Source organism: Podarcis raffonei, chromosome W (genome assembly GCF_027172205.1).
Source record: "Podarcis raffonei isolate rPodRaf1 chromosome W, rPodRaf1.pri, whole genome shotgun sequence".
Classification (NCBI taxonomy): Eukaryota; Metazoa; Chordata; class Lepidosauria; order Squamata; family Lacertidae; genus Podarcis; species Podarcis raffonei.
Genome location: NC_070620.1, coordinates 29,183,738 through 29,202,830, shown reverse-complemented (window position 1 = coordinate 29,202,830; position 19,093 = coordinate 29,183,738). Strand labels below are relative to the sequence as shown.

At 42.4% G+C, this 19,093-nt stretch overlaps 1 protein-coding gene across 2 annotated transcripts in view; it reads right to left on the bottom strand.

Moving 5' to 3' along the window:
- The window catches only part of LOC128406134 (probable helicase senataxin), a 177,508-nt gene that overhangs the window by 46,990 nt on the left and 111,425 nt on the right, over positions 1–19,093 (bottom strand). For both annotated transcript variants that reach the window (XM_053373158.1, XM_053373157.1), the window contains 4 exons: positions 12,193–12,283; positions 6,716–6,818; positions 5,831–5,989; positions 5,142–5,365 (listed from right to left, as the gene is read on the bottom strand). In XM_053373158.1, coding sequence (XP_053229133.1) covers positions 5,142–5,365; positions 5,831–5,989; positions 6,716–6,818; positions 12,193–12,283 — 577 coding nt within the window. The remainder of the gene's footprint in view (positions 1–5,141; positions 5,366–5,830; positions 5,990–6,715; positions 6,819–12,192; positions 12,284–19,093) is intronic.

The following is a 19,093-nucleotide window of genomic DNA, read 5'->3' as shown; positions in this document are numbered from 1 at the left end:
TTTCTCAGAAGGTATAAGGAACTAAAAGTAGAAGATGGAGAAATTGGAGAAGTCAAAGGAGCAGAAAAAGGAGCAGGTGCCAAGGATGAATTAGAATTGGGGGAAGAAGAAGAGAATGGGGAAAAGGTAGAAGAAGAAAAAGAAGAGGAAGAAGAAGAGTCAGATAAATTATAAAAGCGTAAAAAGCAAACTAAATTTATTTAATTGGAAATCACCATGGCACTAAAGTTATGGAATTGGAATATTAATGGGATGAATGAGGGGGGGGGGACGGGATAAAATTGAACAATTTTTTAAAAAGAAAAATCTGGACGTCGCAAGGAAACATAGGAAAATTTTGATTAACAAAAGATTAGGAAACGAATTTGCATCTTCAGATAAAGAGAAAAAAGAGGGGTAGTTCTATATATCAAAAGTAAAATTGAATCACAACAAGTCTTCAAAGATGAAGAAGGAAGGATGATTGCAGTACGGATCAAATGGCAGGGCGAAAATTTGATAATTGTCGGGATCTATGCACCTAATGGAAACAAGACAGATTTTTATAAATCTTTAGAAGAAAAACTATTTGAATATATGGACCAGAAAATCATAGTAATGGGAGACATGAATGGAGTGGTCTCATTGGAAATGGACAGAATAAGAGATGGATCAAGCAAAGAAGGAAAATTGCCTAAGACTTTTTTCGCAAAAAAGAAATTATAATTATAATTATAAAAGAATTGTAAAGAATTATAATTTGATCGATATTTGGAGACTCAGATATCCATTGGAAAAACAATTCACTTATTTCTCTGAACCGAATCAGTCAATGTCAAGAATAGATCAAATATGGGTGTCGAATGATTTAACTCCAAGAATTCTTCAAATTGAGATCCAACCAAGAATAATTTCAGACCATAATCCAATAAAAATGGAATTGAAATGATTCGAGGAAAGAACCTTTAGATGGAGAATCAATGATTACCTCTTCGACGATCAAAAAATTGTTGAAAAAGCACAAAAGAAACTAACTGAGTATTTTGTGGACAACAGCAATAAAGGAACGAAGATGAGTGTAGTATGGGATGCAAGCAAGGCAGTGATGAGAGGTTTCTTTATCCAACAGAATTCTTTGAAGAATAAGAATAGAGAAAAAGGGGAAAAAGAAATCCTAAAGCAGATTATGGACAATGAACAAAAATTACCGTATTTTTCGCCCTATAGGACGCACTTTTCCCCCTCCAAAAATGAAGGGGAAATCTGGGTGCGTCCTATGGGGCGAATGCAGGCTTTCGCTGAAGCTTGGAGAGCGAGAGGGGTCGGTCCCGCAGGGCTGTCTAGGCTGCGGATAGCAGCCTGCTTCTCGGAGCGTCGGGCACCCTGAAAGCAGAGCGCCCGGTGCTTCGGGAACACATCCGCAGCCTAGCAGAGCGCCCCTCACGCCGGGCAGACATCCGCAGTTCCCCGCAGGGCTCCCCACGCTGCGGATAGCAGCCTGCCGCCCGGCGGGCGGGGCGCCCTGAAGCAGGGCGCCCCTCGCGCCGGGCAGACATCGGCCAGCCCCACAAGCTCGGGGGACAGCAGGGAGGCGCAGCGCCACCATCCCGCTGTTCCTCGACCTGGTTCGGTTTCCCCGACCTGCTTTTGGGGGGGGGGAAATAAAGGGGGGGAAATTTCCTTTATTTCCCCCCCAAAAAACTAGGTGCGTCCTATGGGACGGAGCGTCCTATGGGACGAAAAATACGGTAATTAAAAAACCAAATAATTTAAAAATAAAACAAGAGATTAAGACTTTACAAACACAATTTGCAATGATCATAAAGAAATAGAACGGAATATTAAAAGGTTAAGACAAAAAAACTTTGAATTTGCGAACAAATCTGGTAAATGGCTTGCGTGGCAAACCAAAAAGAGAAAAGAGCAAAATACAATTAATAAAATTATTGTAAACGGAGAAGAGGTTGACAATCCGAAAGGAATTAGAAAAGGATTTTTGGACTTTTATAGACAACTATATAAAAACAGAGAAAGAAATAATATGAGGAAAATAGAACGATTCTTGAAAGAAAAAAAGGTGCAGAAGATCCCGGCAGAAAAGAAAGACCAACTGAATGCCCCAATAGGAAACGAGGAGATAAAAGAGGCCATAAAGGAAAAGGGGGAAAGCCCCTGGACCAGATGGATTCACACCAGGCTACTATAAAGAACTGAGAGATGCTTTAATGACACCATTGAAAGAAGTCATGAACAATATTTTAAAAGAAAGAGACATCCCTGAAATGTGGAAAGAAGCATTTATTACACTTATCCCTAAACAGGACTCAGATTTAACACAAGTTAAAAATTACAGGCCTATTTCACTGCTTAATACAGACTATAAGATGGATTTTAGCGAACAGATTGCAAAAGATATTGCAAGAAATTATTCACAAAGATCAAGCGGGTTTCCTTCCAGGCAGGCAGATGAAAGATAATATAAGAAATGTAATTAATATTTTGGAGTATCTAACTGCCAGGAATGAGAAACAAGCTATATTAATGTTTGTAGATGCGGAAAAGGCCTTTGACAATATTGCTTGGGATTTTATGTTGAAGAACTTGGAATATATGGATGTGGGGATAGAGTTTTTTAATGGGATAAAGGCAATTTATACAGAGCAGAAAGCAAAATTAATTGTTAATAATGTGATTACAGAAGATGTCAAAATAACAAAAGGAACTAGACAGGGATGTCCACTCTCACCACTGCTATTTATAATGGTCCTAGAGGTTTTTTTGAGGTCGATGAGACAAAATGAATTAATAAAAGGGGTAACAGTTGGTCAGAATGAATACAAAGTGAAAGCCTTTGCAGATGATCTAGTAATTACGATTGAAGAACCATTAGAAAGTGTAAAAGAAGTATTGGAAGAGATTGAGAAATTTGGAAATGTGGCAGGGTTCAGACTAAACAAGAACTAAAATAATTGCTAAAAATATGGATCAAAGTATGATAGAAATAATGCAACAAAGAATAGAGATAGAGGTGGTGAAAAAGGTAAAATATTTAGGAATTTGGTTAACTCCTAAAAATATTGATTTGTTTCAGAATAATTATACACCGGTCTGGAATGGAATAAGGAAAGATTTGGAGATGTGGGGAAGATTGAAGTTATCTTTTTGGGGTAGAACCTCTATGGTTAAAATGAGTGTTCTTCCAAAGATGTTATTTTTGTTTCAGACTATCCCCATAATAAAGGGGGTAGTAATTTTTAAAGAGTGGCAAAGAGTGCTCTCAAGGTATATCTGGCAGGGTAAGAAGCCGAGAATTAAATTTAAGTTCTTAACAGATGCAAAGGAAAGAGGAGGCTTCGCCCTGCCGGACTTGAAACTATACTACGAAGCAGCATGTCTTTGCTGGTTGAAAGAATGGATAAAATTAGAGAATAGGGAGTTATTAGATTTAGAAGGATTTGACAACAGATTTGGATGGCACGCGTATTTATGGTGTGAAAAGAATAAAATTCATAAAGGTTTCAGGAACCACATATTTCGGAGCTCACTAATAGAAATATGGGATAGGTACAAAAACATATTAGAACCCAGAGTTCCACACTGGTTGTCTCCATTAGAGGTTATGAGTGTAAAGAAAATAAATATGAGAGGTAACTGGATTACATATGATCAATTGATAATCAAAGAAGGAGGAAAATGGAAACTAAAGCCATACGAACAAGTTAGAGAACATGTTTATGACTGGTTGCATTATTTTCAGGTTAATGAAATGTTTAAAAAAGATATCAAAGAAAAGGGTTATGTAGAAAAAGACTCAAAGTTCCAGACAGAAGTGATAAATAATGATTCTAAAATTCTGTCAAAAATGTACAAAATATTGTTGGAATGGAATATGAAAGATGAGGAAGTTAAATCGGTAATGGTACAATGGGCCAAAGATTTTGGTTACAATATACAGTTTGAGGATTGGGGAAAAACTGTGGAAGGAGAACTTAAGATTCACTGCTTGTATGGCACTAAAAGAAAATGTTATGAAAATGTTTTACAGATGGTATATCACACCGGTAAAATTAGCAAAAATGTATAAGATTTGTAATAAGTGTTGGAAATGTAAGGAAACAGAAGGAACGTTTTATCACATGTGGTGGGAGTGTAAGAAAGTGAAGGGATTTTGGGAGATGATATACAATGAAATGAAAAAGATGTTAAAATGTACATCTGCAAAGAAACCAGAGATATTTCTTTTAGGGATTACAGAAAATGAAATAAGAAGAAAGGACTGTAAACTTTTCCAATATGCAGTTACAGCAGCAAGAATTCTACTGGCCCAGAAATGGAAACAAGAGGAAATACCGACGGTAGAAGAATGGAGACTGAAGCTGACAGACTATGCAGAACTGGACAGATTAACTGGGAAAATTAGATATCTTCGAGACCAAAAGTTCATCGAGGACTGGGGGAAATTTGTCGAATATCTGAAAAGAACGTGTGATGTGCAAACAATGCTAGTGGGGTTCCAAGAAGCACTGTGAAAGTTGAGATATATTGTTTGAAAGAAATAGAAGTGGGAGGGAAGGTTAATGGCAATATAAACAGAAGAAATGCGTAACTGGGAGGCAAATATGGATGATTGTCAGAGAAGCTGAAGGAAGTCCAAATAGAGTTAAATTTGTGGAAATTCTGATATGATTGTTTATTTGTGTTGGAAAATTAATAAAAATTATTAAAAAACAACAACAGAGAGGCCTGGAGGGTGGCAATTGGCCCCTGGGACTGAGGTCCCCACCCTTGTCTCACATCTAAAAGACCATGTTCCCAAGAGATGCAGATTTGTGGCCACATGTTACGGGCAACACTTGAAAAGCGGCAGTGTGTGAACCATAATTCCGAAGGCTTCCCTGGAGATGGCAGGAGAAAGCTTCCATCTGCTGCTAATCTTAACAGCTAACTGTCTCTCCTCCTATCCCCCGCCTCCACCTCCGGAAAGTTGGCTGCTGGAGTAGAAATATTCTCTTGCCTCTCTCTGGTCTTCTCTGCCCATCTCTGAGGGAGTTTCAGCTTAACACCTGGCTCATTGGCATACGATTTGTGTAATGGGTAGCAAAATATCTTATACCTCCCCAAGTCAGAACTGGGTTATATTGCCTTGTAAAACAAACACTTACAGAAGTCTCCAAGTCCACAGTTGAGCCTGTCAGACAGAAGTCAGAGTTTTGTGGGCTGATTATGGCTTTGGCTAGAGGGCTTCGGTTCAGAAGAAGGAGGGCCTTGAACATTTGCTCCGTTGTCACTAAAGAACTGACCACCACACACCTGACATTCTTATCAACACCGGACAAATTTCCTTGTGTCTTGACAGACAGGAGACAGGCATCCTGCTCTTTCATCTCTGAGAGAGAGAGAGAGAGAGAGAGAGAGAGAGAGAGAGAGAGAGATACACAGGGGTACAATTCAGAAACCACAGTGTGGCATTCAAATCATGATTTGAGAGCTTTTCTAGCATACATATTAACAGACTGTACATTGTTTAGAGTTCTTTGCCTGCTTCCATTTCCCAAAACCGTGGCTTGTAACCCCACTTCAAACAATGGCTTCTGATCTCAATCCATGGCTTCTTGGCTTGCCAGTGGATGATAAACCATGGTTTGTCAACTCAAAACTTCATGCCAAACTATAGTTAAGCTTTCTTAACCACAAAGCTTGGTGCAATACCTGGACTGAGCCAGAATTTCATGCTGAAATAGCAGAAATGGGTCCCCCATCCCAAATCAAATAACTTACTGACACCAAGGGTTGGCTAACATAATTGTTTTGTACACTTACTTATTAGTTTTTTTTAAAAAAAAACACCTACCAGTATAAAACCGAGTCACATAGCCCACATGGCGTAATGGACAGCTCTCTGCCTTGCCTTCTTTGCTATAGAAGCTTTGCTTTTCAGACAATATTAAGAACACCAAGTCACATTCCTTTGGGTGCAGCTGTTTCTCTAAATTGCTTCTTGAGATGTTAACTGGAGAAGTAATTTGAACGCAGAACAAAAATATGCAAGCATTTAGCCACATACAGATACAACTACGTTGTTACCAAAAGCTCTTAATTAAACAGTAGGCATGTCGAGCACAAGTTGCTACAGCTGAACTTTGAATTCCAGATGTTTTTGGTTACCCAGTCACACATTCTAATAAATAATTCACTCAATTTAGTTGTATGAGCTTTTTCATTGGTGAGACCTGCTGAGGTCCATTTTGGAGAGAGAAAGCATTCTGGGTACTGAGATAAAGCAGGCACACCTTGCCTCAATCCTCGTTTTTTTTCTTTTTAATCAAATAAAATTGATTTTTATTCATTATTCATTTAATCATTTGCAGCACCTGGATATCAGTTTGTTTGTCACAGATATTGGTTTATTTTATTTCATAAAATTTATACACCGCTTGTTTGGTTTTTCACAACTTCAAAGCAGTTTACCAAAAGATTAAAACATTTTTTAAAAATCAAATCAACGAGAAACTGAAAACAGGCTAAAATACACATCAACATTCTGTGTTGGGCAGAAAAGCAAAAAAGATACAGGCAGAATAAAGTATAATAGCCCTTGACTGCTCACCCCAACAGTCTAGTGTTAACACAAGCACTTCTGTTATCTACTACAACCACCATTAAAAACAGGAGTGCATTTCTACTTCCCATTTGTTTATATGCAGTGAAATTCTCACTCACTCACTCACTCACTCACTTGTAAAATCTGCTTCATTTGTGTCTGCATTGAAGTTCAGCAAATTCAACTCAAAAGGCCTTTGCTCTTTTGATTTCTGGTTCTCTAGCCACTCCTGTGCCATCTGCAGGGAAATGGAAGCATAGGCTTAAGAGACTGCTCTTCCACCACATGTGGGCTGCTACAACCATTGGGCAGGATTCCCTGCTCATAAATGGGGCCCAGAGAGTCTGTGGCTCACCACAGTTAACTTTATTGACTGATTTTCACAGAGAGCAAAAGGAGTTACAGTCTAAGGAAATAATAAAATCCCTGCTTGCAGCAGCCCAACAACTGGTGGCACAAAACTTAGCAAACTTGCAACTTTTCTTATGAGGACAAAAGATATGGACAGTGATATTAATGAAGAAACTTACCAAATATATGAAAGCTCTATATTGAACATAAGACTCCAACCATTTTATGGACATATGATGTTCTGTTATTACTTTCCTGTTTGGGAATCCATCGAATTAGCAGCCTCCATCTACTCATGGACAATTGTGATGCAATGTATTTTGTTAAATACACATGCTCTTGCTCAGTGGGATTGGGAGGGAGGACTGTATTGCTTAAAAAAATGTCTATTGATGTATTAGCATAATTTTGACGCGTACATTTGTAAAACTAAATAAAAACATTCAACACCTGCCCCATCCAAAAAAAACCCAAATGGGACACTTTTAACCCCGCTCCCCCTTGCCAAAAAACCCTAGAGTCCACTACTACACTAGTGCAACAGTTAGGCTTACAAAAATCCCTTTTGCATGAACGAGACACGCCTTTCAAAGGCTGGTGTGGGGAATCTGTTTAGGGAAGTTTTTAATGTCTGATGTTGTATTGTATTTTTAATATTTTGTTGGAAGCCGCCCAGAGTGGTGGGGTGGTAATTATTATTTTATTATTATTATTATTATTATTATTATTATTATTATTATTATTATTATTAATTTAACTTTTGGCCTTCCAGATATTGCTGGACTACAATGCCCATCCATCCATCCATCCCTGGTGCCACTGGCCATATACTAGGGCTGATGGGAGTTGTAGTTGAGTAACATCTGGAGGGTCACAGATGTTCCCCCACCTCCTGTCCTAAGACAACATCCACACCCTACATTTTAAAGCACTGCTATACCACTTTAAACAGCCATGGCTCCTTCCCGCATAGGCTGTAATGGTCTCAGACAGGCAAGCAAGCCTTGATAAGATTTAATGACTCCCTGTCAGTTTTATGGTACATTTATAATAAATTACATCCAGAGTGCAGCTCCCAGCCTGACACTCTTGAAACAAGTTAGTCACTCTAAGTCTCCGCCCTTGTCACACCAAGAAGGATGCCAAAGTCCAGCCTTTCCCCTTTTGCACTTCCGTTGCATTCTAACCTTTTCAGCTCTCAAAAGAAGAACTCCCTGTCCGCTGCCTTTCTGCTGGTTGCTTAGCAACCCTCCCACTGCCGTCTATCTCTCCCCCTCCCCTTTCTCTAGCTGAGTCAGGGAACTCTTGATGAAAGGGGGTCAAGCCCACCTCCTCCTGCTCTGTCTGCGATCTTTGGTCTCCAGAGTCGGACTCTTCCCCGGCATTCAATTCAGCCATGTCCCTGACATAGGCATCCTGGGAAATGGAGTTTGTCAAGGATGCTGAGAGTTGTTAGGAGAGCCCTTTTCCTCTCACACAGAGCTACAATTTCTAGAGTGGTTTAACAATCAAGCAATAGGAGCCTCTTCTTGACACCGTTAATGAACTACAGTTCCCAAGATGCTTTGGGGGAAGCCAAGACTGTTTAAAGTGGTACAATACTGATTTAAATGTATGTGCAGGTGTGGCTTAAGTTTAATTGGGGAGGACGAAACTTTCATTTTTAGGAAGGATTCAGCCATAAAGATGAATATTTTACCTAAGATGTTATTCTTATTCCAAACAATACCAATAATAAATAACACAAGCTGCTTTAAGGAATGGCAAAGAGATATTTCAATATTTGTCTGGCGGGGAGAAAGCCAAGAATAAAGCATAACATTTTGATGGATACTAAAGATAGAGGTGGCTTTGCAATGCCAGACTTTTGATTGTATTGATAATACACAATTGCTAGATCTAGAAGGATACGGTAATAAATTTAGCTGGGACGTATGTTTACAGTATGGTAAAGCGACGATATATAAAAAGTTCTCAAATCATGTACTCAGGAAGAACTTATATAGAGTCTGAGAGAAGTATAAAGACTTACTGGAAATGTTATTGTACACATGTAAGTTCATTAGCAGGATTAACTTAAACCAAACAGACTGGCGCGGCTCCCTAGGCTTGCGGATAGCAGGCTGTTCTGGGGGCTGGGGTCGGGGGAAGCTCGGGTTTCCCCCGCGCCAGCCCTGTGCCTGGGGGGGAATTTTTTTCCCCCTTTATTCCCCCCCCAAAAAAAACCTAGGTGCGTCCTATAGGGCGGTGCGTCCTATGGGGCGAAAAATACGGTATTTGTTTGAAAATATTGGATCTGTATTTTTGTCAAAATATTTTTGAAAAATGTAATTAAAAAAGCAATTTCACAGAAAAAAACAAAACATGGAAAAGAAATGGGTGACCTATAGGGACCTACTGGACCTCACAGAAGAGGGTGTGATGCTTAAGAACAGGCATAGGCAAACTCGGCCCTCCAGCTGTTTTGGGACTACAACTCCCATCATCCCTGCCCACTGGTCCTGTTAGCTAGGGATGATGGGAATTGTAGTCCCAAAACATCTGGAGGGCCGAGTTTGCCTATGGCTGCTTAAGAAGTTAGAGGATAAAAAGGATTGGTTGATCAATTAGTTGCAATACTATCAACTGATTGAAGTATTTAAACAAGGTAAGAAGCATGGGTTTATTAATCAAAGCTCTCAGTTTGAAAAAGAGTTATTAGAGAACAGAGAAAAACTAATTTCAAAGATGTATAAGAGGCTTTTAGGATGAGAAACTAAAGATTGAAATAGATAAATCTGCTATGATCCACTGAACTAGCGATGTGGGCACAATATAGAGATGAAGGCATAGGAAAAACTGTAGAAATTGAATATAAAATTCTCAGTGTGTTATGTTTTGAAAGAAAACTTTATGAAAATGACTCACAGATGGTACTTGGCACCGAGTAAGCTAGCAAAAATGTACAAATCAGAGTCAGGCTTATGTTGGAAATGTAAAGAAGCAGAAGACACTTTTTACCATATGTGGTGGACATGTAAAGTGGCTAAGAGTTTTTGGGAGCTGGTTTATAATGAGGTTAAAAAATTACATAAGGTGATGCTCCCAAAAAACTCCAAGGCATTTCTCTTAGGGATAACTGGGTCAGATGTTTCAAGAAGACAGACGACCCAATTGTATGCTACAACAGCAGCAAGAGTACTCTATGCACAAAAATGGCGAAATCAGGAGACACCTACTAAAGAAGAGTGGCAGTTTAAACTGACAGAATATGCCGAATTGGCAAACTTAACTATGGAAATTAGAGATCAAGAAGAGGTAGGTTTTAAGGAGGAGTGGAAACCTTTGGTTGAATATTTAAAGAATTATTGTAAACATGTTAAAACGTAGGTAGGATTTGAATGAAGAACAGCAACTGAATACTTGTTGTTGAGTACAGTGTGGAAAAGACAAGGTATAGAATATTGATAATATGCAGCAAATTTAAAAATTACGGGGGAAACCATGGAGGGGGGCGGGGAAGTTGAACACAAAATGGATGTGTATTTGGAAACATGTGTCAACTTTTGAAAGAGAGAGAGAGAGAGAGAGAGAGAGAGAGAGAGAGAGAGAGAGAGAGAGAGAGAGTTTAATTGCAGCTAGTGGGAGGATTTCCTTTGAGGAGGAAAGAGAAAAATGAGATGGTCTGTTGCCAGCTTACCGTTTCAAATGCATTTAGCATCATTAAGGGGAAGAAAGTATTGAAGTAGTCATTGTAATCCTCAAACTTGGCTGTGACAGGGGCAACAATAGACTGAAGGAGATGGCTTGGTGGCCCAAACAGTTTAAAGTTTGCAAACATGTCATAGTTCCACTTCAGCACCTCTCTGGTGAAAATCCCATGGTGTCTCTGCTGGGCATTCACAATGTTTGCTTGTGCAAAGGGTTGGTGCACTTTGTTCCAAGAACCAACTCTGGGGGTGGGCAGCGCCATGACAATATGGTTATTTTGCACATTCAGCAACTGAGGGGTGTTGTTTGAAATCCGAGGCTGGAGAATGCTGCTCAGCATCGGGGTCTTGAACTGCAAGTCATCATTACTACCCTGCAGTGGGCTTGCAGATATATTGACTTCCATGTTTGAGAGGTAACTGCCATCTTCTATTTGTGAACACAGTTCCATGTCCACTGGATCCAACTGTGTAAGAAAGAAGCCGTCACCATCTTTGTTCTCATTCAATTGGGGCTCTCTCTTTTTCAAAGCCACATCCTCGTCACATGGGCTAGAGGAGGGATCTGGAAAGGTCAAATGACTGGTTTTACTAGCTCCAGCAGAACTTTCCTTCTGATTTTCCACCCCCACCATACTGGCAGACTGCACAGGTCTTAGCTCTGCCGCCTTGGGTTTTTTGGCTGGCTGAGCCTCCTGAGTTTCTCCGTGAGTACACTGACAATTCTCTCTCTCTTTGGGGTTTGTCTGCCTATAGAGCTGACGTTTTTGGCAGGCAAAATTGTTCTTATTTCTAGTAGTTAGTTGCTGAGCATTTACTAATTGTGATGTCCTTTCCTGGGGAACATCCACCTCGCCAACAATTTCCCTGTAACTGCGCGACTCAGCAAGACTGTCCTGTGTGCACTGAGCAAGTTCAGCTGCTCTTTGGACTTTCTCTGATAGGCCATGTTTCTCTGTCACTAAGGTTGGGGCTGGCATATGTTGGATTTCGTTGGGTGGGACCAGAGCAGGAGTAGATCTTGCCAGTTTTGCCAGCAGTGGTTTTTTACTGTGCATGCTTGGCTTGATGCTTCCCTTGGGACTTTCTCTAGCTGTTTTAACCTGCCCATATTCTGCAGAGCTCTTCCCTGGCTGAATAGTGGATTCTTTGACAGCAGGTGCTGACCCTGAAGGACTGGCAGATGCTGATGTACTGGGCAGAACTGGATCTGTGCACCTGGAACAGCTTCCATTGCCAGCACATATCCCTGTGAAATTTGAGCATACCACTGCATTTCCCTTGACGATGTGGCCTTCACGAGCTGCTGTATGATGTATGAGGTCTGGAGTAGTCAATGGCTCTTGCTCTGGGGCACTGAATTTCTTCTCAAGGCACACGTCCACTTGCCCTTTCCTGCTCTCTCTACCAGCTTTCATTTTGTTTTCATCCTCATCTGAAGAAGGAAAACTGCTTCTGTTCTAGAGGACAGATGTGATTTGATACTTCTCTATAACTATAATCCAGAACCGTCCACATAGCCATGTTTCAAGCATGGAAGAAGACAGTAAGATAGATCAACAAGCAAGTTACCTTGTGGGGCTTTTCAATGTGGTAGTCATACGCCAGTTGGCTGCAAGTGACAAATTCATCTCCATAGTCCGACATGGGCTCAGATTTAGTCCTTCAAAAATATTAAGAAAGCCAAGGGTTTTGTCAGGAGCCAGTCATGTGAAGGTCAGCAATAAAAAAACACTGGTGTCAGTGAAGTTAACTCTTTATTCAAAGAAACAAAAACAGTGCAGGCCTAGTGATCCCAGCAACTCTTCCCAGTAGGTCTTGGCCCAATGCAGAAGTTGCAAGGACTGAAGGTCCCTGCCCTCCCACAGCTGCCTATGGTCTCTCCTCTCCAGGGGTTTTTCCAAGCAGTCGGAGACTACGTCTGCACGCAACCAATCTCTCCTCTGCTCTTTTCATTTCTCTGCATGTTCTGGGAGGCCGGGGGGAGCGGAGCTGGTCATAGAAGGGAGACACTCCTTAGTCCTTCAGCAGCCTGCCTCTTCTTGGTCTACTGGCCCCCTTCCTCTCCAGCCTCTGAATTATGACTTTCTGCCCCAGCTTCTTCCTGTTCACTAAACCCTGTTACCTCTTCAGCTTCCAACACCACCTACTCCCAGTCCGCTCCCTCTTCTTCCTCTGACCACTCTTCAGCATCCCACCATCAGTCCCCTGGCTCTGAGCCTTCTTCCCCTGGAGGATCCCTTGGGGGTTCTCCAGCTGGCACCTCCCACCACTCCCCCGCATCCAGACAGTCCATGACAGGTTTAAACCATTAGCTACTTATTTAAATGTGTAGTACACACTATTCTGAAAGCTCAAGATGGGGGGGGGGGCGGGGCGGGCAGAAAAGAACAGAATAAAATGTAATTAAGCTCAGTGTTATTTCCTCACTGACTTGGAGTCCCAAGGCTATGGGAATGATTATGGTCTTACAACGTAATTTGTCACAAAGAACACTTAAATTATTCTCAAACTTAAATTGAGACCCAGGTTCTGCTCAAATGCCTGCTTCAAATGTAACACTAAGATATAGTTTACATGAAGGAGAAATTTCCATTTTCCTTCATCTTGTCAGGATCCATTTTGAGCCTTTAGGACTCCATATGCTGTATTAGTTTTATCATCTGTGTATGAACTTTGACTAACCTATTCTAACAGAGAAAAAGCATTATTTTTAACCAAGAAGTTATGTGTGCCCAGTGTCCTGGTACACTGAGAGAACTAACTCTGACGGAATGTAATGTCACGGGACTGCCAAGGGACGCCTTGGAGTCAGGGGGAAGAAAAGAGTCAGAGGGGGAACAGTCAGAAGGAAACGGTGAAGGGGAAGAGGGGGAGAGCCAGGAGGAGGCAAGGCTCTCCGGTGCTGAAGCAGAGCCCCAGCACCGCACAGGGAGCTCAGGGATCAGAGACAGCCGCCTCTTCTGTTGGAGGAGAAGCAGGACAAGACCACTCCCCGAATCTGAACCAGACGATTCGGATGCATGATTGTACTGTGCTGCTTTTACATATGCAAAATAAAGAACTGTAAATACCTCTCTGAGTGAGCAGAGGGTGCTTATTGCGAATAGCATACACAAACCATCACATGTAAGCATATAATCACTGTGACAATGGATAAAAGAATGCTAGGCATAACAGAACTTGCATTTAACCTTAGGTCAATAGGACTGATGTATTAATCACAGATAATGGAAAGCAGATGTTGATAGACAAATGATAAACAGAGTGATTAACCAAAAGACATTGATAAATGATTAATGAAGACATTGTTAAAAGGAGGAGTTTGGGGTGGGCTCTCTCACTGGTCTAGAACAGGTTTTCAACCTTTTTGAGTCCATGGATCCCTTGACCAACTACATTCTTTCTGTGGCACCCCTGTGGGGCTCAGGAGCCCAGTTACATTTCCCCTTACCTGCAGAACTGGCAGCCTCTCACCCTTTTTCAAACACCCTCCCTCATGGAGTGTTCCCTCAGCCTCCTCTCCTCTTCCCTCTCATTGGGAGTCCTCCAGGTAGCTGCTGCAGTCCCTGGTCTGAGCTGTGCCCCCTGCCCCAAAGAGAAGTGTCTCCTCACACTGTCCATTCCCAACAGCAAGAGCTGGTGGACTGACTGGCTGGGCCCCTTGAGTCTGCTTGCTTACTCCGAGGCTGCCTCAGCTCCTGGCAACCAGCACCCCCTGACCAGCCCCAAAGGCACCACTCGCCTGGGGAGCTTGTAGCCAGGGCTGCTGCAACAAACAGCTGTGCAAGCCATTGGGAGGCAGAGATGCGAGGGAGTGAAGGAAAGAGGGACAGAGGCCCATGTTGCTCGCTGCACCCCTGACCATCATCCAAGGCACCCCAGGGTGTCACGACACACAGTTTTTGAAACCACTGGTCGAGATTGATGTCAGTGGGTTGCAATAGTTGTGGGAAAGTTTTCTATAATCCTGTGATTGGTGAAGTAGAAATCACATGTTAGTTTAGAAGTGTATAAGAGATTATGTTTGAGAGCACCAAAACACAGGAATTTTTTAGGAGACTGACCCTATGATGTTGTTGTTGGCATCAGTCTGTCTTGAACAGTGCTTTTTTTCTAGAAAAAGAGGTGCAGGAACTCCCACTTTTTTTGATGGACAATACTAAATTGTTGAGCTTATTTTAGGGGGGAGCCAAAGTTGCTAAGCCTTTTTTTAGGGAGAAAACACTTTTTGGGGGGCACACTTCTCTGCCCCACTGCCACATTACAAAGTCGCCTCTGACGTGCTGCCCCACAGCCTCCGACACAAAGCCACGAGTGGCAGGATGCAGCCCAAAGCCTCTGACACGCAGCTCTGGGTGCCGTGACGCTATACAGCTGCCAGTATGCTATGAAGAGGTGGTGGAACTCAGTTCTGGCTGAAAAAAAGCCCTGGTCTGGAGAGACAAGGGTGTGCGCCTCTGGGGATTAAGCCAAACCACTGTGTTAGCAGCACCAAAGTGACTTGGAGGAGTCTTTTTCCATTCTTGAACTAACCCCTTCAGATCTAAGGCTGGTGATCATGGATGAGTATGCTGATAACCCAGATTAGAGGCATTAAACTCCTACCCTGCTAGAAGTCTATTTTCTGATTCTGAGCCAGTGGATCAAGTACAGCAGTTGCAGAATTCAAAACGCACCAAGTTGGCTGTGGATGGTACAGTGTACAGAATGCTTCCTGCCACTGAGATGTGTGATGGTGGTACTGAGGGGGACAGAGTCAGCAGTGTGTGGAGGTATGTCCTGGGGGGGGGGTGCTGTTTTCCAGGTGTAGTGATTCATGATGTGATAGAGAAGTTGCCAAGTCTTATACAGCCCACTGACCACTACCCCTTCCTTCTGGTTCATGTGGGTACAAATAAATAATGCCACACAAAGCCTTCAATGTATAGCATAGGACTATGAGACTCTGGGCAGGAAGCTGAAGAGCCTTGGGGCACAGGTGGTCTTTTCATCACTCCTTCCTGTTGAAGGTTGTGGCCCAGGAAGAGAGAGGGAAATACTGGAGGTAAACCACTGGCTGCACAGGTGGTGTCATCAGGAAGGGTTTGGCTTCTTGGATCATGGTCTCCACTTTCTTAAGCAAGGACTTCTGGCAAGAGATTGAGCTGCATCTCACAGTGGTTTGCAAAAATGTGTTTGCTAAGACTCTCACAAACCTGATCAGGAGAGTATATGGGTAAAACTTGTAGGAGAGAGAAACTACAGTGACCTTATTTTGGGTGTCTGCTATAGACCACCATGCCAGACTGAAGACTTGGATGACTAGAGCAGATTACCAAACAAATAATAATAATAATAATAATAATAATAATAATAATAATAATAATAATTTTATTATTTATACCCTGCCCAGTCACTCTGGGTGGCTTACAGCATATATAAAAACATAATAAAACACTAAAAGCTTCCTGATACAGGGCTGCCTTCAGATGTCTTCTAGAAGTTGTGTAGATCTTTATCTCCTTGACATCTGAAGGGACATTCTACAGGAAGGCATCACCTACTGAGAAGGCCTTCTGACTGGTTCCCTTTAACTTCATTAAGACACCCTGGTGGATTTCACCCTTAGGAGCGATAACGGTAAAAAAGAAAAACATGGAATTAAATTGGGCTACATATAAGGATTTACTAAAAGAAAAAGATAGTAATTTGATATTAAAAGAGTACGAGGAAATAAGACATCACCTAAAGGGGTGGATTCAGTATCACCAACTTAATGAAGTGTTTAAGGCAGACAAGAAAAACGGTTTTAAAAATGAAATCTCATTAGTAGACAGAGTTATTACAAAATAAGAACAAGGTGATCTCAAGAATGTATGGAACATTATTGGCATGGGAGGTTAAGGATGAAAAAGTAAAAGACTCCCAGGCTGCGCACCTAGTCCTTCAGGGGCACGGTTACCCTGTTCAAGACCAGAAAGTCCCCCACACCCGCCTGCTCCTTGCCTCCCCCAAACAGTACTTCTGTCTTGTCAGGATTCAACCTTAATCTGTTAGCCGCCATCCATCCTCCAGCCGCCTCCAGACACTCACACAGGACATTCACTGCCTTCACTGGTTCCAATTTAAAAGAGAGGTAGAGAGGTATAGTAGTCATGGGAGACTTCAACTTCCCCAATATCTGTTGGAATTCAAATTGTGCCAAGAATGTAAAGTGCTGATGTGATCCAAAGTAAAGGAGAGCAATACGGAGCTGGCTTTCACTGGCCAGCTGAATGAGGTAAGGGTAGCTGATGGGTCTCAAACCCAGAGTGAGTAAGGGACTTCCCTTGCATGCAAAGACAGGCTGCAACAGATTGCGCGGACAAGACAAATAGTAGGTCCAATGGTCAAGAAGGCAATTTCTGCATGTGCTGTAGAGGGAAGTGAGGGTCAGATGGGGCTTGTCAACCTGGGAAGGTAGCCCATCTAGGAGAAGGAAAACTCTGATCCTAAACCTCTGCTGCCTTGCAGAACATCTTCAGGAGACGAAAAGGCCTACACAAGTCCAGAGTGGAGTTCTGTTTTAATTTTTTTTTAAGCAACAACAATTTTTTATTAGTTTCCCCCAATTATACAAATACCAATTAATATCAAATTAATTCCAATTATTTCCAGATTTAGAAATTTTAATTAGTGCTTTCCCGTGCTCTGTGATCAATGTGTTTATCCAGTTCTTATATTACTGTGATTCGTGTTCTTATAACTTATATTAAAGATTTAAATAACAGCTGTATTCTTTGTAATTTCTCTGCGTGTCATTATTTAACTTTTCATAGGCTTTCAAATGAGAAGCTCTAATTATTTTCTTTTTCACTACATGTGTCAGTCTAATTAGGTCCAGTTATGGATTCCTTGGCCTTTATCTGCTGTCCCATCCTTGAATTTCTTCCACGGTTGCTGTTGTCTCCCAGTGTAGCTGGGGTGGAGATGTATTCTCAGAGATTCTTGAAAGTTCTCATTAGCTCCTTCCCATGGTGCTCCCATCTTACTTGATGTTTCCAGACAACTGTTTCCAACAACCCACTTTTTCTCACTGCTCGGTCAACCCACTCTTTCTCACTGCTCAAAGTTTCCACAGCCTGAGAAAGGGGGTCATTTCCAGGGAGTCTTCTCTTCTCATGAGGTGGCCAAAGTATTGGAGCCTCAGCTTCAGAATCTGTCCTTCCAGTGAGCACTCAGGCCTGATTTCCTTCAGAATAGATAGGTTTGATCTTCTTGCAGTCCATGGGACTCTCAAGAGTCTCCTCCAGCACCAGAATTCAAACGCATCAATTCTTCGGCGATCAGCCTTCTTTATGGTCCAGCTCTCACTTCCATACATCACTACTGGGAAAACCATGGCTTTAACTATACGGACTGTAATGGTTCTAGGGGCTGCTCGTGCGTAAGCAGGTGCCTATCTCCCTGGCTGGGTGCAAACACCTGGCTGGGCTGCCAAAGTTAACCTCTTCTGTCCGGGCAGCCACTCACCCGTGGCTGACTCAATCGCTGGCAGAATCCGTGAGTGGGTGTTTCTTAAACTTCTTCCAGCAAATAAGTTCTTTGACGCCTAGTCTCCGCCTACCCTCTCTGCGCGAAAGCCTTTTACGCAGGGAGGGCGTGGGCAACGGAGGACCCCTACTCTCCCCGCTGGTCCCAGGCAAGGAGTCATGGGACCGCCTCGCCACTTCCCCCACCTGCCCCCCTTCTCCACTGGTGCTACGCTGATTCTCTTCCCCAGAAGATGGGCTCCTCCTCCCGATCCCTGGACGCTCTCTGGAATCCCTCTGGCTTTTGCGCTCCCCCTCCAGTACTGATGGCAGTTCCCTGACATGGACCTTTCTCGGCAAGGTGATGTCTCTGCTTTTTAAGATCATAGAATCATAGAATCATAGAGTTGGAATAGACCACAAGGGCCATCGAGTCCAACCCCCTGCCAAGCAGGAAACACCATGAGAGCACTCCTGACATATGGTTGTCAAGCCTCTGCTTAAAGACCTCCAAAGAAGGAGACTCCACCACACTCCTTGGCAGCAAATTCCACTGTCGAACAGCTCTTACTGTCAGGAAGTTCTTCCTAATGTTTAGGTGGAATCTTCTTTCTTGTAGTTTGGATCCATTGCTCCGTGACCCCTTCTCTGGAGCAGCAGAAAACAAGCTTTCTCACTCCTCTATATGACATCCTTTTATATATTTGAACATGGCTATCATATCACCTCCTCTTCTCCAGGCTAAACATGCCCAGCTCCCTTAGCCGTTCCTCATAAGGCATCGTATCCAGGCCTTTGACCATTTTGGTTGCCCTACTCTGGACACGTTCCAGTTTGTCAGTGTCCTTCTTGAACTGTGGTGCCCAGAACTGGACACAGTACTCCAGGTGAGGTCTGACCAGAGCAGAATACAGTGGCACTATTACTTCCCTTGATCTAGATGCTATACTCCTATTGATGCAGCCCAGAATTGCATTGGC